Source organism: Callithrix jacchus, chromosome 2, assembly GCF_049354715.1.
Source record: "Callithrix jacchus isolate 240 chromosome 2, calJac240_pri, whole genome shotgun sequence".
Taxonomy (NCBI): Eukaryota; Metazoa; Chordata; class Mammalia; order Primates; family Cebidae; genus Callithrix; species Callithrix jacchus.
In genome coordinates this window covers 39,661,004-39,683,934 of record NC_133503.1, presented here as the reverse complement: position 1 = coordinate 39,683,934, position 22,931 = coordinate 39,661,004, and the positions used below count along the sequence as shown (strand labels likewise).

The 22,931-nt window shown below is 40.4% G+C and overlaps 3 protein-coding genes across 3 annotated transcripts in view; all 3 read right to left on the bottom strand.

The window, feature by feature from the left end:
• The window catches only part of PCDHB4 (protocadherin beta 4), a 212,976-nt gene that overhangs the window by 39,201 nt on the left and 150,844 nt on the right, over window positions 1-22,931 (bottom strand). The gene's annotated exons all lie outside the window — the stretch shown is intronic.
• LOC100896102 (protocadherin beta-15) lies at window positions 5,959-16,825 on the bottom strand. Its single transcript, XM_017968342.4, has one exon. The coding sequence runs from the start codon at window positions 16,658-16,660 to the stop codon at window positions 14,297-14,299; it is 2,364 nt and encodes a 787-aa protein (XP_017823831.2). The 5' UTR covers window positions 16,661-16,825; the 3' UTR covers window positions 5,959-14,296.
• Window positions 18,590-22,749, bottom strand: LOC108589798 (protocadherin beta-15-like). Its single transcript, XM_017968338.5, is given in 2 exon segments — window positions 18,590-20,290; window positions 20,293-22,749. Coding segments are annotated over 2 exon segments (2,361 nt in total). The 5' UTR covers window positions 22,612-22,749; the 3' UTR covers window positions 18,590-20,248.

The window sequence follows — 22,931 nt, the reverse complement described above, 5'->3', positions numbered from 1 at the left end:
CTCCCAAGATATGCTCAACAAACCAACAAGGTACTGATTTTTCTCCTAAGACAGTCCAGAAATAGGTGGGGCAAGGGTGGTGTAGCAACTGAACAATGCAATGGGGAATAAAGATACTTATTTATTCATCTTTCCTGCAATATTGTATGACTTGGAGAAATAGAGTCTTGAGAAGTATTATGGGAACTGCATGCTCACCATAAAAATTAGACCTTTGATAAATGTGGAGAAAATGGAGTCAGAATATTAAAGAAAGCCTCTAATCAGGAAATTCTGTAACAGTGGTATGAACAAAAAGGTTTAAGCTTGCAAGGAAATTCAGGCAGCTATGCCAGTTTAGCCACCAAAGCAAGATCATGAAGGATGACGAGCTTATAGAGATGTTTGTGGAAGCTATCACTTCTTTTTTTTTTTTTTTTTTGAGACATGGTCCCACATTGTCATCCAGGATGGAGTGCCATGGCACAATCTCAGCTCACTTCAACCTCTGCCTCCCAGGTTCAAGCAATTCTCCTGCCTCAGCCTCCTGAGTAGCTAGGATTACAGATGGGTGCCACCACACCCATCTGATTTTTGTATTTTTAGTACAGAAGAGGTTTCACCATGTTGGCCAGGCTGTCTCAAACTCCTGGCTTCAAGTGATCCACTCACCTTGGTCTCTCAAAGTGCTGGGAGTACAGGTGTGAGCCACTGTGCCCAGCCTGGAAGCTACCACTTCTGAGGGAATTGAAGTTAAGTGCTTAGGTGGTTGGCTCAGTGCTGATGTACACAACCAGTAGTCAAGAAGGCATGCTTAAAGTTTGGAATTGATGAGTACTTCTAAATCTGTTTGTCAATCTGCTACTGCCACATCCTTTTGAGATTTATGGCTTTTATTTTATTTCTTCATTCTAAATGTCATTCAGTTTCCTCTTTTGTTTAGCTCTAACCTATGAACTATACAGCAAAGAGCATTCTGGAAAATGTATTTCTAAGCCATATAACAGTCCAGCACAATCATCATTACCCTGAACTTTCATCCACATGGTTGCAAGGTCCTTCTTTTCAACTTGAAGTGCTGTGTTCAACTTGAAGCAATAGCAAAATACAGAAGGTTAAACCACCGGGTCAGAGGTCAGATGAAAAGGTCCTTTTTCAATAACTTTGCACATTTTAAAATTCCTACCAACCATATTGACCAAAACAATTAGTTGTAGAGTACACTCTCTGCAAAAATCTGCTGAAGATACTGCTTTCAAAAGTGAAGTTGAAAAATTCTAAGTTTTCTTAGTAAGGAAGAAGGGAAGGGTAGATATCAGGTAAGCAAATCCTAGGATCTGTTATGGCAAGCCAGAAAAAAGAAACCCTCAAAGTACCAAGGTCAATAGCACAATGACCACTTGCATTAACTATAGTGAAGTTTAATTAGGAACAATAATAAAATAAATTTTAAATTATTTTATTTCATCCATAGGTCCAAGGAGACTTCACAATGGAAATTAGACACTTATATAAGTAAACTATAATAAAAATAATGTGTATCAATAGTTCTATGAGATAACTGAAAGGATTCTGGGAGCAATAGTTGTTATCATGGAAGTTTTTATTAGAAAATAAAAACTACAAATTATGAGCTGGGATTCACTTCTAGGATGAGATACTAAATTCATATTTACAAGATTTTAAAGATTTTAAAATCAATTTTATGTATAATAAAAGATGTATCTGAAGACCTTCCCACATGAATTACATTCATTGAGTTTCTTTCCAATGTGAATTTTTAGATGTCTTTGAAAATATGAGAAAAAAACTAAAGGATTTTCCACATTCCTTATAGTCATACCTCCCAGTATGAGTTCTCACTTGCTAAGGCATGAAAAAGATTTGAAAGTTTTCTCACATTCTTTACATTTATTTTCAGTATGTGTTCTCACATGTGTACTAAAGTGTGAGTGATTACACTTTCCTACATTTTTTGCACTTATATGGTTTCTTTTTAATGTGAATTGTACCTCAATTTGAAAAAATTAGACCCAAGATAAGGTTTTTCTACACTCCTTATGCTAATAGAATTTCTCTCCAGTGTGAGTTCTCACACTGTTTTGTAAGGGATGAGGAATAGTGAAGGTGTTTCTGCCCTTCATTCATTCAATGTGTTTATTGGTCAGGGGTCTCCAGAGAAACAGAACCATTAGAAGATAGATAGATGGATAGAGAGATGAAGATAATTTATTATGGGAATTAGCCCACATGATAATGGGGGCTGAGAAGTCTCATATCATATTATGATATGTCATCTGCTAACTGGAGAACCAGGGAAGGTAGTGGCATAGCTCAGCGCAAGTCTGCAAGCCCAAGAACCTGGAGGGCCACCAGTATAAGTCCCAGAGTACAAAGGCCAGAGAATCTGGACTTCTTATGGCTAAGGGCAAGAGAACATAGGTGTGTCAGGATGAGAAGGGAGAGAAAATTCACCTTTCCAATACCTTTTTATTGTATCTAGGCTCTCAACTGATTAGACAGTGTGCAGCCACACTGGATGAGGGCAGATCTTCCTTACTCTACCCACTGATTCAAATGTCAATCTCTTCTGGACCACCCTCATAGATAGATTAAAAAAAATAATGCTTTCACAGCTACCTGGGTATCCTTAACCCAGTCAAATTGACCCATAAAAATAACCATCACACAATGTTTCTCTAATGTATATTATCACATGTATGGTAAAGTATGAAGAATAAATGAAGGATTTTTCATATTGTTTATAATCATAGAGGCTGTTTTCAGGGTTTGTACTCACATTTCTATCAGAAGAGAAGGGCAAACTGTATACTTGGTCATCTTTCTTACATTTATAGGGCTCTTTTATGGTTTATTCTCATTTGAACAGGAAGTTTGAGGAATAAATGGAGGCTTTTCTTCATTCTCTATATTCATAAATCCTCTCACCAATGTTAGTTCTTACAAGTACAGTAAGAGATGTGGAAGAAATAAAGGCTATCTACATTCTTTTATATCCATAGGGTAAATTACAATACAAGTTATCACATATGCTCTAAAGGATTAGGGGCAACCAAATGTTTTTCCACATTTTTATGTTAATAAGATTTCACTTCAGTGATAGTTTTCACATGTTTTCTAAGAAATTAAAAGAAATGGAAAGCTTTTTCACATTTCTTATATCTCCTCCACTGTGAATTCTTTCCTTTTTTTGGCAATGGAGTCTCACTCTGTCACCCAGGCTGGAGTGCAGTGACATGATCTTGGCTCTCTGCAACCTCTGCCTCCTGGGTTCAAGCAGTTCCCCTATCTCAGCCTCCTGAGTAGCTGGGATTACAGGTGCACACTACCATGCCTGGCTAGTTTTTGTATTTTTATTGCAGATGGAGTGTCACCATATTGGTCAGGCTGGTCTTGAACTCCTGACCTCAGATGATCTACACACCTTGGCTTCCCAAAGTGCTGGGATTATAGGCATGAGGCACTGTGCCCAGCCCACTGTGAGTTCTTACATGTACATCAATAAGTGAAGAATGAACAAAGGTTTGCTTACATGTATATTCACAGAATTATTCTCCAGTGTGAAATTTTTCATGATTCCTAAAATACAGAGAACACATAAAGGGTTCCCTATATTCCTTGCTTTGATAGGATATGTGTCCAGTGTATGATGCCATGTGTGTTTTAACGAATGAAAGATCAACGAAGACTTTCTTGCATTCACTGAATTAATATAATTTCCCTGCAGCATGAGTTCTCTAGTGCACATTTAGATTTGAAATCTGTCAGAGATCTTTTCACGTTTATTAGTCTCATTATCTTTGTCTCCAATTTGGAGTATTTTCTACAGAGTAGATACCAAGATCTTTTTGAGAGATTTTCAAATTTGGTTATATTCATAGAGGTTCTTCACCATATGAATTCTCAAATATATGTCCTCTGTCTTGTGCTGATCCATCTATGTCATGGCAAAAAAATGGGGATTACATAATTGAAAGTTTTTTATATTGTAGCTTAAGTTGTATAATACTAATTGAAGGTAGACCATGATAAGAAAAGGCCATCCATATATTGTCATCCTTAGAAGAAATACTCCTGAAACTGTTGTAGCTAAAAATTCAACTAAGAATATACAATGGAATATGAAAAATATATAATCAAGTCAAAAGAAAAGAGAAAATGAGGAGCAAAGGAATGAAAATGCAGGGTACGAATAAAAATTGCAATAGAGATAATCATATTATAAATAATTGCATTACATATAAATAAAATAAACTCTCTAATTTAAAAGCAAACATATTAACACCAGATAAAATGCAAGATTTAATGCTACGTTGTTTTAAAAAGATGCTTTTTAAATATACGGACAGGTTGAAAATAAAAGGATGAAAAAATATATCATGCAAACCTTAAGTATAAGACATGTGGGCTGACTATATTAATATCAGACAGAGTAACTAGAGACTAAAAGGGACGTTTTATAATAATGAATGTCAATTCATCAAGAAGCTATTTATTGTGCATGTAATAACAGAACTTTAAAGACATGAGTTTAAAAACATGATAGAACTGAAAATAATTAAAAAAATTCACAATCACAGGTGAAGAATTTAACACTTTTATCCTAGTAATTGGCAGAACGTAGAAAGAATGTTAAGAATAAAGAAGATCTAAAAACATTATCAAGTGACTTGATTTAATATTTATAGAATACTCAACTAACAACTGTAGATTACACATTTCTTTCAAGTACACAGGGAGAACTCACTATGGTAACTTACATGCTGAATATATCAAAAACTTTATCTTTGGATATTTAGAAATTAAGCAACTCAATTATAGTCAAGTAATGGATCAAAGAAGAATAGTTCAACATGAATCGCAATAAAAACAACATACCCAAATTCGTGAAATACAACCTAAGTAATATATAGGAAGAAATGTACACCTTTAATTTATATTTTATATATTTTAATGTATGTTAGAAAAGAATCGATCTTTCAGAGAAGCTAGAAAAAGAAAACTAAACTCAAAGTGTGTAGAATAAAAGAAAAACAGAAGAGCAGAAATCAATAAAATAAGAAACAAAAAGTAGTCAAGGAAAGGTAGTTTATACCTGTAATCCTAGCATTTTTGAAGGTTGGGAGGATTGCTTAAGCACAGGAATTTGAGGCTAACCTAGGCAACATAGTGAGACTCTGTCTCTACAAAAATTTAAAAAATTAGCTGGATATGGTGGCATGCACCTGTAGTCCTAGCTATTCAGAAGGCTGAGGCAGTTTTTTTTGTTTGTTTGTTGTGTTTTGTTTTGTTTTGTTTTTTGACAGAGTTTTGCTCTTTTGCCCAGGCTAGAGTGAAATGGTGCCATCTCGGCTCACCACAATCTTTGCTCCCCAGGTTTAAGTGATTCTTCTGACTCAGCCTACTGAGTATCAGAGATTATGGCTGCCCACACCACACCTGGCCAATTTTTGTATTTTCAGTAGGGACGGGGTTTCACCATGTTGGCCATACTGGTCTCGAACTCCTGACCTTGGGTTATCCACCTGTCTCGGCCTCCCAAAGTGCTAGGATTATAGGTGTGAGCCACTGTGCCTGGCCTCAGGAGGATCTCTAAAGCTAGGGGTTTGATGTCACAGTGAGCTATGATTGCATCACTGTACTCCAGCCTTTCTTTCTCTGAAAAAAGGAAGAAAACAGAAAGTAATAGGGAAAGCAATAAAACCAATGCTTGGTTTGTTTTAAAAATTAATAAAACTGAAATACTGATAGCAATACCAATAAAGACAAAAGGAGGAAAAACATAAATTACCAATATCCATAGTGAAAGGGGGCCTCACTACAAATTCTAAATACATTGAAAGATGAGTGAGAAATATCATCAATAGCTTCATAACAATAACTTCAACATTTTTGATAAAATAGGCAAATTTGCTTAAAAAGCACAAGTTGCCAGCTGAAAGAAGAGGAAACAGAAAATTAGAATTGCAGCATATTTATTTAAGAAATTGAGTATGCAATTCAAAATCTTCTCATAAAGAAAATGTCATTCATGGTTGGTTTCTGCAATAAATTCTATCAAATACATAAAATAGAAACAATAACTGTCTTACATAAACTCTTTCATAAAAGAAGGGGAGAAAACAATTGCCAAGTCATTTAATGAGGCCAGGAGAACCCTGAAACTAAATCCTGGCAAGGGCATTACAAGTAAAACAATGTAGATCTACATCTCTCATGAATGTAGATGCACAAATTCTGAACAAAATTATCACACTGAATTTACCTAGTAGCTTATATTTTTCACATTGCCACATGTCACCTGGAGGAAAACCATATAAACAATTTTCCTGGACAATCATGATCATGCAGGTACTGAGGAGTCCCAGTCTGCAGGACTTTAGCTCATGAGATCTGCTTGGATGTCTTTGTATTCTTCCATCGTTGGTCCTGCTACTCCATATTCGAAATAGGACTTGCTTCAGATTTCTTTGCTCAAATTCCAGCTGTGGCCATCATTGCTACCACAGTGATGTTCACTTGAACTTGTAAGTGGGAAACAACAAACAACTGGGACAAGGGTGAAGCAAGTAACTCAGATGCAAATTTTAAGTTATTATCCAAAAACTTGGAGAAAAATACTATTTGTTGCAATACTCTAAAAATTAAACTGTAATGTAAACACCCATGAGAAACAAAATATGAAATTTTAAGTAAAGACAGGAACCACCTTGCTCTTGCACACATTTGCCACATTAACCTCACCCTCATCCTGTCAGATCCTATTGTCAACTTTGTTTCCTGATCTCGCTGGGGGAAAAGTTACCATACCTACTTCACCGCTCTTACCCTGGGCTGCTCCTTCAAGGCCAAAAAGGTCACGAAATTCTAAATCCAATAATGTTGGGATTGTTCAATTTACAAGAGATAATTTCCTTTCATTTGAAAATATAATCTCTTCTATAATATGTTGCCAATGCTAACTTTATTAAATATATTCATAGATTAAAGAAAAAAAATCTTAATGTGGAAAAGTTTTGGAAAAGCAAGGTTACTCTGATAATTATCTCTGCACTTTGTTGCCACTGTCTAATAAAGCCACCCACCAGAGACACACACATATACAGGCACAAATACGCACACACACAAATATACAAACCACTCTGGGGCTTCGTGTATTTGTAACTGAAGTACTCTAAAATTGTTTGAGACATCACCATTTATGTATTATGATAGATTTTTGTTGATTATTTTGGTGACTATGCTGATAATGGGAAGTAATGCTCTCCTCAAGGTATTCCAGATCAGTCCAAGGAAGACAAAAGTATTAATGCTTTAGAGAGACCTTTAAATTCTAGATTTTACCAATAAAACGTTTATTAAATAAGATACAAAGGGAGTAGTACACATTGGGATCTATAGGCCTGTTTCAAATCATGCATTTCTATATGTGAGAAGGTTGTCAGGAATTAATCAAATATGTTACTTGGAAAAGGCAAGAGAAAGACCAAATCTAAAAGTAGTAGTAATGAGCTTTCTTCTCTCATATGATATACAAATTAATATTATCTTGAAAATAACCATCATTGCCACAAGTGACAGGGACTACTAAAGATTGAGTCCTAATGGTAATACCCTAGAGGAAATGGTATTTACTGTTCTCCAGCCATTCATATTCATAATGGGGGCTGCAAGTGTGGTACAAACTTTTGAAAGTCCTAGAATTCACAAGAATTTTTCATTTGTTTGTGATTATGCTGATAACCAGAAGCAATACAGTTATCAAAAGCCCCGGTCAGTCAGATAATGATTCCTGCAGTCAGAAACACAGAAAGCTCAACAAGAAATTCATGTATTTAAGTCATTTTGCCGTTACATCTCTTCCTATGACATACTATTAAGGGGGCATCTAGGTGTGTAAGAAAAACATCCACTTAAAAAGATGCTAATGGCTACTGTGCTGGCTAAAATGAATGTTCTGTGGAAGATTTTGATGAAGAAATAGATGTCACAGGCCTCACTGATTTTAGTTTTTATTTTAAGAGGAAGCACCTTAACTGCCACCATTCCAGATAGTCTACTTTGTCCTCACTGGCCATCAGTTTTCTTTAGTGAGCTTAGCACTATACAGAAATTCAGCAGCAATGTTGAGTTGCCATTGTCACCTATGACCATTACACAGAAAAATGACTGGATGTTCAAAGTAATTGACCTATCATATGTTACCCTAATTGTGGAGAAATTTTTTTTAATATTTGCAGACACATAAAACACAAGAATTATGGGAAAAAGATTAAATGAGATACTCTAAATTTCAAATCATTGGTGTTGGTGGATACTGACACATGCAGATATGCATTTGCCTCCCCTCTTACAGGGAGTGCACATATCTTGACCTCACTGAACTCACGTGAAACAAATGGGAGCAGTCATGTTCTTAAACCAACAGACACAAACCTCCTGCTTCCTAGCCCTAGTTTGGAGTTGATATAAGCCCACCAGTATTTCCAAACTTGGTACCAGAAAAGGTGTGAGTCAACTTACAATAATTTTAACATAACTTTTAGGCTCCTGAAATATAAGTGCATTTTTCCCCATGTGAAAGAAGCTGGTCTGCAGTAAAAAGGGAATGAAACCAGCAGGATAGAAAAAATGTTCTTTTAAGTTTTTGTTTGTAATTATTACTGCCTTACTCTTCAATTGGTTTTGATTTCCAATTGTATCTTAAATTACATTATATACCCCAATAGCTTCTCAACAAATTCTATTTTTTATCTTGAGAGCTAATTTGAATTTGATTTGTGTTGATTAAAATAATTTAAACTAACAGAGATAGTAAGTTGGCAAAAGATCTTTCTGGTTATTACATTTTCTGTTACCATGAAGTATGACTTTCTAACAGTCATTTTCAATGCAGAATATAGGGGACATGCAGAAAAGCATATGCTTTTTAAACATGGTTCTGAACGTTGATGGCAGTAGTGATAATTTGAGGCATAACATTTAGGGACAGGCTAGTTGAGAGGCACAAGGTTCCTTCAAGGAACATGCTCAGGAATATCTTTAACCTCCATTCTTTGTGTCTGCCTGAATTTGGAATGTCTGCCTTCCCTGGCATGGATCAGACTTTTAACAACTGTCAGATAAAAACTTCTGGTCAGAAAGAGAACTTGGAACAGAACATGGGCAAAGTATTGCATATGCCTTTTTGTTTCAAGTCAAATGTAATATCCAAAAAATGTTGGGGTATTTCCAGAATTGCCTATTTGGACATTTTCAATCTTTTGAATATCCTTAGTTCTTGACCTGCTCATTCACATTTGAGATCACATGACACAAGAGGGTTCCCATAGCCTCCCATAGGTAAAACTTCTGCAGTGATTTCCAGGCTACCGATCCAGCATTAGAGACAATATTCTGATTATTTTTTGTTACATTTCCCAGGATAAAGTCTGCAGGGTTTTGCTCAGATTACATTTCTGTTAATGGTGTATTCCAGTGAGGCCTCTATCTGAGTTAGATTTTCATTAAACATCGCCAAAGTGAACTCTCATTGAATGTTATTTGGCTTTGTTTGGGAAAAAAGACACAAGCCTCTCCCTTAATAGATTGGAAATATACATGAAAGGGGTTTGCTATTTAGTGCCTATATTCTATTGATTTTACAGGGAAGAAATTCATTTTTACAGGAATCGGCATTGGATTAACAAAAAAAATTCATTATATTTATGTCTCCTTTGTTCTTTTGTGAAGAAAATACATCATTACAGTGTTTGTATAAGATTAGGAAAGTTATCCCAAAGATAACTCATAACACTCCATTATGACCTCATAATATACAGAGATACCTCTGCTAGCACAGCCAAGCTTTCAACTTTTAAGAAAATCTTTTCTAAAAATTCAGCCGTCAGCCAAAAAGGGATAATTTTATACACATTTAAATAGTTGTATTAACTAAATTGTCTAAAATGATACATAATTTCCATGTTTACAGTAATCAAACTAGAAATAGAAGGTCCGTGTTGCTATTTTCAATAGTGGTTTTAGAAGTTTAATTGTTTAGAGGACAATGAAGCTTATGTTTACAATACCAAAAATATAGCCAATGGGTTTCTCAGAAAACTATTGCCCTCATTTAAATTCATTTGTGGAAGAAATTCAAATTATTTTCCACTTTCCAATTGTTGGAATAAGGTACCTTCCACCTTGTGAATGCTGTCATTTGGCCACAACTACCTATATATTCCAATTGCCATTTAGGAAGAAAATAAAAGCAAGGAAGGGAAATAAAGCAAGAAGGTCAATGGCCTTAGATTAAGATCATAAAAGGCAAGTTGAGATTTATAGAAATCTCAAAGAAAGTCTCTAAGGTCTGAGAGAGAAAATAGGTAAAATGAATGGATCTGTTTATGTTGATGAGTCTCTATTCTGCTAGTTTCTAAAAAACTTATTTCACTGTCCTTAACTTTTTTATTCACTAAGAAATAATTACTTGTCACTCATGTTCAAAATTGTTCAAGGTGCTATGTGTGACATAGAGGAGAATTGGTACTTCCCCTTCCAATAGCCATAATCCACAAAAATGTATAGATTGCTGATCTGCTTATGAAGATTTTCAGAATCTATATTTAGTCAATTTTACTAAGTAAAATTTTTAGCTTTGCTACTTTCCTGCCTGTGATGGAGACAGGGTATTCTGGATTGCTGCATAAACGTCTTAGTCATCTTGCTCAGGATACCGTTAATGCAGATTTAAAAGCACACCTGACATTTATCAGTTCACTTTCTCATTCTGTTCTCCAAAACTCAACTTTGAGAGATGCTATTAGCCAGGAATATTTCTTTGAAAATTCAGTTATTTGCATATGTTTGCCAATTGTGAGATGACTAAACGATGCTATGATATTAATTGCAGTAGTTCAGAGTACTGTCCCTTGATAATATGCCAGGGAAAACAATACAACTGATGCAAGACCAAATTAGGGCTGATTTCAGGAGGGTTTTTGGCTTCATACATAAAAGAATTCAAGGGCAAGCAGGTGGTGTTAGACAACAATCTTCCATTGAAAGGGACCGCTCCGTGCTGAGCAGGGCTAACCCTTTTGCAGTTCACCGGGAGTTAGCAGTAGTAGCTTATGGGTTGTTGCCAACTGTATTAACACTCACTTACACCAACTTTTACTTACATGCAAATTAAGGGGTGAGTTAATGCAAATTGAGGATTTGGTTATTCAGAACTTTCTAGAAAAAGGGGCAATAACTTCTAGGTTGTTGCTATGGAAAAGGGCAGTAACTTCTGGCTAGCTATGACATTTGTAAATTGTCGTCATGGGGCTGGTGGGAGTCTCATGCTAATGAGAAGTGAGGGCAATTAGAGGTTGCCTTCAGCACCACCTGCTAGTTCCTGCGGGGGTAGGGGGGTTCCCTTCACTTGTGCATCACCTGCTGGTTCCTGCCAATTTCTTCATTTCATCCTGTTCTGACAGGGAAATAAGTCGTGCTGGTCTCCTACCTCACTCCTCTGACAACTGTCTCACACATCTTAAGTAAACAATTGGAACATAGTCTGACAACTGTGTAAAAAAGTAAAAGTAAAAATAAAAATCACCCGCACCAAGGAATGTGGCAATACATCCAGGGAAACTCCTGCTTTCAAGGCTTGGGACTAATCCTCTGTCGTTTGAGAGCCCAAATTAGGGCTTATCACAGGAGGGTTTCTGGCTTCACAGGTAAAAGCATGTGTCTAGTCTCTTCAGAGAGTCTTCTGTGTGATTGACTGCCCTGATTCTTTCAAGGCAGTAGAAAAAGGTTACCCTGGTATGCCTGTGGCTTTCTCTCCAGAACATGTATCCTTGGCAGTGAATCTCTCGATTTTAACATCTTTTGCAGTGTGAATCATCAGGTCCTGGTTCCTTTTTGCTTCACAGATCTTCTCTCATCTAATTCCTCTCGTTCTTTTCCTGCTCACATTTTACTATAAGCAGCAAGAAAGAAAAAGGCTGTACATTCAACCCTTTGCCTGAAAATCTCCTCAGCTAAGTCTCCAAGTTCATTGCTACATAACTACAGGACACAATTCAGGTAAGTTTTCTCTCACCATATAAAATAATTTCCTTTTCTTCCATTTTCGATAAGATTTTCCTCATTTCTGCACCCTCACCAGCAGAGACTTTAACATTCTTCTTTCCTTTCTTTCTCTCTTTCTTTCTTTTCTTTCCTTCTTCCCTCCCTCTTCTTTCTTTCTTTCTTTTCCTTCCTTCCTTTCTTCCTTCCTTTTCTTTCTTTTTCTTTCTTTCTTTCAGACAGAATTTAGCTCTGACACCAGGCTGAGTGCAGTGGCATGATCTAAGCTCACTGCAACCTCCGTCTCCCAAGTTCAAGCAATTCTACCTCAGCCTCCCAAGCAGCTGGGATTACAGGCATGTGCCATGATACCCAGCTAATTTTTGTGTTTTTAGTAGAGACAAGGTTTCACCATGTTGGCTAGGATGGTATCGATCTCCTAACCTCGTGATCCACCCACCCCAGACTCTCAAAATGCTGGGATTACAGGTGTGAGCCACCGTACCTGGCCAAAATCCACATATCTACCTACAATCTATTTAAAGTGATGTGGGTGTTCTCTAAGGCAATGTATTTCTCTACCATGCTCTTCACTTCCTTCTGAGTCCTCACTAGCAGAGTTGTTAACACCATATTTCTACTAACAGTCTATCCAAAGCAAGAGAGGCCTTTTCTGTCATGCCTGTCAAAGTTCTTCCAGCCTCTGCCCACTCTGTCCAATTCAGAAGCTACCTGCACATTTTAGGTGTTTGTTATAATAGCAACTCACTTCCAGGTATTAAAATCTGTCTTTGTCAGAGTTCAGCCAGAGAAACAGGCAGCAGGAGATGTATAGTAATCGATTTATTGCAAGGAAATGACATATTCAGTTGTGGATGGTGGCTAGACAAGTCCAAAATCTGTACAGCAGGCAGTTGGGAGGGGCAGGCTGGAATTCTGGGGCATAAACTGAAGCTGCTGTCCAAAAGTGAAATTTCTTTTTCATCTCAGGGAAGACTTAACTCTGCTTTTCTGGCCTTTCTACTGATTGAAATAGACCCACTCAGATTATCTAGGAGAGTCTCCCTATTTTAAGTTTAGCTGATTGGCAACCTTAATTCCATTTAAACCTTAATTTCTTTGCAGTATAACATGTTCATAGGTTTCAGGCATTAGGGCACGAATATCTTGGTGGTCATTATTTTGCATGCAATACCATTCTAGAGTATCTGCAAAGTTGAGAAACTCCTGGAGAGAGAAGAGTCCAAACAAGCGAGCAGATGTTTTTTCCTCAAATAATTCAACTCCTTCACCAACATATCTTTTAATAAATTTTGTTTGGTTAACTAATATTAATTCTACAATGTATTTTCTTTCAAATTCCTTATCAATCAGAACAATGTCACCATCCAAAGACAAATAGTTGTTGGCATACTGTATCATCAGAAGCTCCTTGAAGTCCAGAATTTGGAACTCTGTTAAGATTTTCCTACTGTGACAAGAGGAAATTGTAGGAGATGCATTACTTGGTCCTAGCGTCTATTGGCTTTATAGAAACACCTTAAACACAGTAAATCTGGGTATTGAAAAACCTGTCCAGCACTCTTAATAGGATCATAATTTTAGAGAGAGATAAGGAAGAACCCATTAGTCTTTTCTATGTTAATTTACATGAGAAAGAGTACATTATGCAGATATATTTTATGAGATGACATATGTGTTTTAGAATGAAAATCTAATGCTTACAAGTGTGATCTCGAAAAGAGTAGCTTAAAATTATCCATATATCTCACTAGTGAAAAAACAAAACTTCACGTAGGAAGCTTGGAAAAACTACACGTAGATAAATGTGAAATGATTCCACCCCAAACTTCTATCAAAAAGTCAGAGCTGTGTAAATTAAAAAACTAAAAAAAAACTTTAAAAATGAAATACGACTTCAAAAATCATAAATTCTTATGTAGTGTCATATAGTGTGAAAGGTATTTTCAAAATTAGAGTTATGTTTACTAGTTTGGGTTAACTTTCGTATTACCCTTCAGGAAGAGATACTATAAATTTATTCAGGAATGTGAAATTTCCTGATATAAAATATTTATAATAATTAAATAACTTGAAAACTAATTATATAACAACCAGGCTAACGAAATGAGTAACATTACTAAGGACAATAGAAATTTTTTTAAAAAGTGGAATTAAAGATTACTACCGGTTTCACGAAAACAAACTGAAAAGTGAGAAAGACAGAATTAATTTTAAAGCTTCAGATACTACATTATTCTAGAAATTCTGATTTCCTCCTAGACTCCTGGCTCAGAATATTGGGAAATACAGGCTTCAAGAACTTGAATTCATTACTCTCAGAGCCTCCCGACAGACACACCTCGTACTGGTAGCTCTGGCATAGGGTCCCGGTGCCGCTCACATCCACCAGATGCCCTGGAAAGGGGCCCTCGGGCACCGAGCAGCGACCCACAGAGGCCGCCCTACTCCTCCTGCACAGCCGCACCGCCACGAACAGGAGCACCGAGAACAGGAAGAGCGACGACACAGAGGCCAACGCCACCACCAGATAGACGGTGAGCGAGTCGGCCTGGGCCGGGGCCGGGGCCGCCTCCGGGAGCTGCAGGTAGGGCTGGGAGAAGCCGTCCACCAGGAGCACGTGCAGCGTGGCGGTGGCCGAGCGCGGAGGCTCGCCATTGTCCTTGACCAGCACCAGCAGCCTGTGCTTGGCCGCGTCGCGCTCGCTCAGCAGCCTGGCGGTGCGCACCTCGCCATTGTGCGCCCACACGCCGAACAGCCCGGGCTCCGTGGCCTTGAGCAGCTGGAACGACAGCCAGGCGTTCTGGCCCGAGTCGCCGTCCACCGCCACCACCTTGGTCACCAGGTAGCCCGGCTCGGCCGCCCGGGGCACCAGCTCGGTGCAGGGCGCGGAGCCGTTCTGCAGCGGGTACAGCACGAAGGGCGAGTTGTCGTTGGCGTCCAGCACCAGCACGCGCACCAGCGCCTCGCTGCTCAGCGCCGGGGAGCCGCCGTCTGTGGCGCCCACGCGGAACTCGAACGCCTGCAGGGCCTCGTAGTCCAGCGACCGGAGGGCGAACAGGTGTCCGTTGTCCGCGTTGATGGAGACCAGGGAGGCGAGGGCCAGGTGCGTGTCCTGGGGCGGCAGCAGCGAGTAGGTGACCTGTGCGTTGGTGCCTGAGTCTCTGTCTGTGGCGCTGACGGTGCCGATGTGCAGGGCGGGGCTGTTGTTCTCGCGGACAAAGAAGGTGTAAGAGGTTTGTGTGAAGGCGGGGGCGTTGTCATTGACGTCGGAGACCTGCACGGTTATGCTGTGCTCGGTTTTAAGCCTTGGAGTCCCCAAGTCAGTGACGGTGATGGTGATGTTGTACTCGGCTCTAGTCTCTCTGTCCAGCGCTCCTTCTGTTACCAGTCTGTAGAAATTCTCAACAGAAGGTTTCAGCTCAAAAGGAACATCATCCTGAATTGAGCAAGTCATTTTTCCATTTTCCCCAGAGTCTCGGTCTCGAATCCTAAACAGGGCCACTTCTGTCTCTGGAGAATTCTCGGGAATAGGGCTGGTAAGTGATGAAATAGTTAGTTCTGGGGAGTTATCGTTAACATCCAGTACCTTGACAGAGACAGAGCATTTTCCAGAAAGTCCCCCGCCATCAGACGCCTCAATATCTAGGTCATATGAGGACGTTGTCTCAAAATCTAGTTTTTTAATTAGTCGAATTTCTCCTGAGATGCTGCTTAGCTCAAAAGGTTTGCTTGTCGCTTGAGAGCTGTAAAAAAGGGAGTATGATATCTCTCCGTTTGTCCCAGTGTCTAAATCCCTAGCAGAGACCTTGACAACTAGGGAACCTATGGGGCTGTTCTCTGGGACCTGCACCTCGTAGAGCGCCTGCGCAAACACCGGGGCATTGTCATTGGCGTCCAAGACCAAGACGAGGATCTGGGCGGTGCCAGATCGGGGTGTAAAGCCACCGTCCAGCGCTGTCAGGGTTAATCTGAGCTCGGCCTGCTCCTCGCGATCCAGTTCTGTGTCCAGCACCAGCTCTGGGTATTTCCTGCCATCCCCTTGGATGCGAGTGGAAACATGGAAATGAGAGTTGGGAGAAATACTGTAGTTTTGAACGTTGTTGCTGCCCACGTCCAAGTCCCAAGCTTTTTTCAGAGGAAACACAGTCCCAGGGGAGCTAATTTCTGGGATTTTCAGGGTAATTTCTTTTTCAGGAAACTCAGGAGAATGATCGTTTATGTCTCTCACTAGTAGTTCAGCTCGAAATACTTCCAAAGGCTTTTTCAGTAACACTTGGAAATTCATTATACAGGGCTCGGTGGGGCCACACAGCTCCTCCCGGTCCAGCTTCTCGTTTAATATCAACTGCCCGGTCTGCAGATCAAGCTGCAAGCCTCGTTCGTTATCCTCAGAAACTACCCGGGCTCCCCGCGCTGCTAACTCCCGGACTTCCAGCCCTAGGTCATCGGCCAGGTTGGCCACAAAAGAACCTCTCTCTGTTTCCTCCATCACAGAATAGCGACGGGGTTCCCAGCCTGCCAGAGCCAATTCCACTAAAAGAAGGAGAATCAGGACTTGCCTTTGTTCAGGAAAGCGCTCCCCTGCAGGCTCCATCTTTACTTCTGCAAACCCCTTTCAAGGAACCGGGGTCAGAGCTACTTCAGGGAGAGATGGGACAGAGGCAGTGATCGATCTGTCCGTTGATAACCTTCCGGACAAGGGCAATAGCATTCTCCGGAGACACTGGTCCGTGCTCTGCTTTTAGACTGAAAGAGGTCTGAAGTAGCTCGGAGTATTTCCTGGGCTTTTTAATTTTTTCCTTTTTTGAAGCCTTAGCCTGCAGCGCCACCATGCGTTGTCTTTACTTAGAAACAAATTGCTACAATTGATCTGTATTCTGTTAGAAGTTTGGATATTGAGAGGAAATGACGCAATCACATATCACGCAATTATAATTATTCATTTCTTCATTCAAAGGAGTATTATTGCTCTCTATGTGCCAAATTATGAAATACATCAGTAAAAAACCTAGACATGGTCCCCACCCTCCAGAGCCTGTAGTCTGGGTAGGGTGCTCTGAGAGAAACTAAAAGAAGACACAATAGTGATCAGTCATCTTGTAAAAATAATAACACATAGCCACGTGATTTCTTAAAATTTTCTCAGCAAAAAAAGAATGGATTCTTTGATTTGTTTCAAATTCTAGACAGCCTATGTACCAGAATTGGGCTCCCATCGGTTGAATTACATCAAGGAAAAAGCTACAAGTTCATCCCAGTGTGATATCCTTTCTACATAAAGTCAGAGAGTTATGGTTTTATAAAATTTTAAATTGGAAAAATACACATGAGGGAACTGCCTATATCTCTTACTTTGCTTTTCCTTTCTTGCTTTTTTTTCTTCCTTTGAGATGGGGTCTTGCTCTGTTGCCCAGGCAGGAATGCAGTGGCACAATCACTGCTCATTGCAGCCTTGACTGCCCAGGCTCAAGAGATCTTCCCACCTCAGCAACTGTAGCTAGGACCACAGTTGTGCACCACCATGCCTGGCCAATGTTTTAATTATTTGTAAAGATGAGGTCTTGCTATGTTGCCTAGGCTGGTCTCAAATTTCTGAGCTCAAGCAATCCTCCCACATCAGCCTCCCAAAGTGTGGGATTATCAGCATAAGTCACCGTACCCGGCCCTGCCTTTTTTCTCTTGTATTGATTATCATCTGACATAGTAGATGTACTTATTTTAATGTTTCCTTAAGTACATATAATTGTACTTATTTTAATGTTACCTTTCTGTTTCAACCCCAAGTGTTAGAACTTTATTTTGTTCACTGCTGCATCCCCAATATCTAAACTAATCCCTGGCACATAGTCGGTGTTTAATAAATATTCGTTAAATGAATTCATTAATAAATCACAATTAATTAAAAATTCTGACAGATTCTCCTCCTACTATAGAAGTCCCCTCTTCTGCTGAGATCCAAGTTCAATATATAAGATGGATAGACAAAGACAGCATGTCCATAAGGTAGCTATTTCCTATACCCTTTAAATAGTAATTTGAAATAACTCAAAATGACCTCAAATGTCATTTCATTAAGTGACAAAATAGCCTAGCTACCTATAAGCAAGGGATATATTATATAATAAAAAGAAAGAACATAAGAACAAGATTATGCAGACCCTAAAGATAAGGATTATGTCTCTTTTAGGCACACATTTTTCACTGTCAAGGTTTTTTTTTACACTAATGTTATTATGATATGATATTTAAAACTCTTATATAGTAACATTTTCTAACTTTCATGAAATACTTCAAAGACTGTACCATTGGAAAGATCCTTCAGTTCTTCTCAAAATTATATATTCTAGCAAAAGCTAGTGCATGTCCCTTATAGACTACTTATATTTTACAATCTCCTTGATCCCAAATTATTATATTAATATGAAAAGCCACAATAAAAACACAATAGTAAGAAAGATTTAACTTGCCAACAAATGTAAGAATATCTAAACATGCTTTTGACAACAAAAACCTCACTTAGCTGTCTTAATTAGAGGGAAATTTATTAAACAGCACATATTTGTCTCCAAAAACCCAATGGAAAAAGCAGACTTGGGAGGGACTAGAAAATCTAAAACTGGAAAATCTATAATAAGGTCATTCTTTTGGTACCTTCTTTTTTCTTGTCTCTCAGTAAGTTGTCGTTCTATATTTCTCTCCAGGTGTTTAGTTATTCTGGTTATGTTCCTAACAAAGAGACTATATTGTACCTGGTTTCTAAAGCCCCCCCCCCGCCTTTTTTTTTTTGAGACGGAGTTTCGCTCTTGTTTACCCAGGCTGGAGTGCAATGGCGCGATCTCGGCTCACCACAACCTCCGCCTCCTGGGTTCAGGCAATTCTCCTGCCTCAGCCTCCTGAGTAGCTGGGATTACAGGCACGCGCCACTATGCCCAGCTAATTTTTTTTTTTTTTTTTTGTATTTTTAGTAGAGACGAAGTTTCACCATGTTGACCAGGATGGTCTATCTCTTGACCTCGTGATCCACCCGCCTTGGCCTCCCAAAGTGCTGGGATTACAGGCGTGAGCCACCGCGCCCGGCCAGCCCCCACTTTTTTTTTAAACAGAGAGAATCAGATTAGCCCAAGTTAGGATCATCTTATTTAAGTGTTTCACATCACAGAGCAAGGTGGGTCATATAAAATAAACGTGGCTGAAAAAATACACCTCTGCTAAAGACAGGGAGAAGTTTCCAGAAAAAGATCAGGTGGGCCAGATAGACACCACAAACGGGATCTGTAATTTTAAAATCTTGAGATAATCTGGTAATCATTAAATAATGCTCAGATGGCCGGGCACGGTGGCTGACACCTGTAATCCCACACTTTGGTAGACCGAGGCGGGGGGATCACCTGAAGTCAGGAGTATGAGACCAGCCTGGCCAACGTGGTGTAACCCCAATTCTACTAAAAATACAAAAACTAGCTGGGCGTGATGGCAGGTGTCAGTAATTCCAGCTACTCAGGAGGCTGAGGCAGGAGAATCACTTGAACAGGGAAGGCAGAGGTTACAGTAAGCCAAGATTGTGCCATTGCACTCCAGCCTGGGTGACAATAGCAAAAATCCATCTCAAATATAACAACAACAACAACAATAAAAGTGTTCGAATGTGTTATATAATGAAGATAATGAAAGAAGCAGAAAAGTCTTTAAGTTTGGGGAAAATGTAGTCTTTCCCACTTCATGCTATTTTGAAATAAAGCCATGCAATTTTGCAGACACTTCTTAATTTAAAACTTCAAGGCTTACAGGTAAGCATAAGATAGATTAAACAGAATACGGACTAATAATCACTATATTATCATGCTTGTCCTCTAAACATCAAAAGTTTAGGAAAAGCTTCTGGAAAACAATGAAACAGAATGGGACTGGAGTCTCCAAATCAACAGCCCGTGATTTTGAGAAGTTGATAAACTGAACAAATGCGACTTTTCAGTAATGAGTAAACTCGAAAGTTGTATTCATCAAAATACACATGATAAAAGGAGACTAAATATAAACAAAGAAAGAAAATGTCTAATCTTAACTAGGAAAATGAAATCAGCAAAATCTTAGAAAATTTATATAGACCAAAAGACATAACAGAGACTTAATAGATTGAGAAAGAACTAACCTTTATCCTAAATGCTCTGAAAAAGCTACATTCCTAATTGAATCCAAAACCATTTACAAAGTTGGACTTTCCCTCCCGTCATTCATAGAGTTCAGATACTCAGGGATAACTGACTTCAGGAATTTGAACTCATTTGTCCCAGAACCTCCTGACAGACACACCTCGTACTGGTAGCTCTGGGACAGGGTCCCGGTGCCGCTCACGTCCACCAGATGCCCTGGAAAGGGACCCTCGGGCACCGAGGCCGCCCTGCTCCTCCTGCACAGCCGCACCGCCACGAACAGGAGCACCGAGAACAGGAAGAGCGACGACACAGAGGCCAACGCCACCACCAGATAGATGGTGAGCGAGTCGGCCTGGGCCTGGGCTGGGGCCGCCTCCGGGAGGGGCAGGTAGGGCTGGGAGAAGCCGTCCACCAGGAGCACGTGCAGCGTGGCGGTGGCCGAGCGCGGAGGCTCGCCATTGTCCTTGACCAGCACCAGCAGCCTGTGCTTGGCCGCGTCGCGCTCGCTCAGCAGCCTGGCGGTGCGCACCTCGCCATTGTGCGCCCACACGCCGAATAGCCCGGGCTCCGTGGCCTTGAGCAGCTGGAACGACAGCCAGGCGTTCTGGCCCGAGTCGCCGTCCACCGCCACCACCTTGGTCACCAGGTAGCCCGGCTCGGCCGCCCGGGGCACCAGCTCGGTGCAGGGCGCGGAGCCGTTCTGCAGTGGGTACAGCACGAAGGGCGAGTTGTCGTTGGCGTCCAGCACCAGCACGTGCACCAGCGCCTCGCTGCTCAGCGCCGGGGAGCCGCGGTCTGTGGCGCCCACGCGGAACTCGAACGCCTGCAGGGCCTCGTAGTCCAGCGACCGGAGGGCGAACAGGTGTCCGTTGTCCGCGTTGATGGAGACCAGGGAGGCGAGGGCCAGGTGCGTGTCCTGGGGCGGCAGCAGCGAGTAGGTGACCTGTGCGTTGGTGCCTGAGTCTCTGTCTGTGGCGCTGACGCTACCGATGTGCAGGGCCGGGCTATTGTTCTCGCGGACAAAGAGGGTGTAGGAGGTTTGTGTGAAGGCGGGGGCGTTGTCATTGACGTCGGAGACCCGCACGGTTATGCTGTGCTCCGTTTTCAGCCTAGGAGTCCCCAGGTCCGTGGCTGTGATGGTGATGTTGTACTCGGCTCTAATCTCTCTGTCCAGTGGTCCTTCTGTTAACAACCTGTAGAAATTCTCAACGGAAGGTTTCAGTATGAATGGAACATCATTTTGAATTGAGCAAACTATTCTTCCATTTTCCCCAGAATCTCGGTCTTGAATGCTGAAAAGAGCTACCGTGGTCTCGGGAGAATTTTCGGGGATGGGGCTTCTGAATGAAGCCATGGTCAGTTCTGGGGCATTGTCGTTGATATCGACCACCTGTATTTTGACAGTGCATTTTCCAGAAAGACCTGCCCTATCAGAGGCTTTAATATCCACCTCATATGCCACAATTTTTTCAAAATCTAATTTTCTGATTATTTTAATTTCTCCCGTTCGTTCATTAAGTGCAAATGTCTTGGAAATCTCTTCATCGCCGTAAAAAAATGAGTAGAATATTTCACCATTAATTCCCACGTCTAAATCCCTAGCAGAAACAGTGGCAACAAGGGATTCCAGGGGGCTGTTTTCTGAGATCTGCACCTGATAGAGTGGCTGCACAAACTCAGGTGCATTGTCATTGATGTCCAAGATTTCAACGAGGACCAGAGCAGTCCCAGTTCTGGGAGGAGCCCCACCATCTACTGCCATGAGAGTTAACCTAAGCTCAGCCTGCTCCTCCCGATCCAGGGCTTTGTGCAGAACTAGCTCTGGGTATTTTCTGCCTTCACTGCCATTTTGGGTGAGAACGTGGACATAGGAGCTGGGGTAGATGATGTAGTTTTGAATGTTATTGATGCCCACATCCAAATCTTGTGCATTTATCAGAGGAAACACAGTTCCTGGAGGAGTATTTTCCATGATTTTCAAAATCATTTCTCCTTCTGGGAACACAGGGGAATTGTCATTTATGTCACTGACCAGAAGTTTAAACCTATATATCTCCAAAGGTTCTTCCAGTAACACCTGGAATTGCAGCACACAAGGCTCAGTGGTGCCACACATTTCTTCCCGATCCAGTTTATCATTTACTTGAAGGTCTGCGGTCTGAAGGTTTAGCTGAAAATATTTTTTGTTATTGTTAAAAATAACCTGAGCCCTCCGCTGGGATATTTCTCTTATTTCTAGCCCTAGGTCCTTTGCTAGATTGGCCACAAAAGAACCGCTTTCTGTTTCTTCTGCTACAGTATAAACGTTCCGCTCCGCGCAAGTCTGAGACAGCATAACAAAGAGAAGCAGAACTTGCCTTAGTCTAGGAAAGTGCTCCTTTTCAGCCTTCATTTCTCCAACACCAACAGCCTTCAGGGTCCGGATGCCTGTGTTGTGTCGGTAGGCAATCGGCTCTTGGAATCAATCCTTGCCGCAACGGCAATTTTCGGTTAAGAAACTCCCTTCTCTTTGATAGATCTATACGTGACTGTCTGAATTGTAACCAGAGACGTAACCTGCAAGCCTGTTTTCCCGCAGCCTTAGCTTACAGCGCCACCATGTGTTGTACTTAAACCTAGTTTGCTAAGCATTCCACAAAACATGTATTCTACTTTCTTAGAGTTGGGCAAAAATCATGGATTATGTATACGGGGTGGCTTATAAATTAAAAT

Excerpts from the sequence above, each read along its gene's own strand:
- LOC100896102 (XM_017968342.4), bottom strand. The coding sequence starts at position 16,660 with ATGGAGCCTGCAGGGGAGCGCTTTCCTGAACAAAGGCAAGTCCTGATT.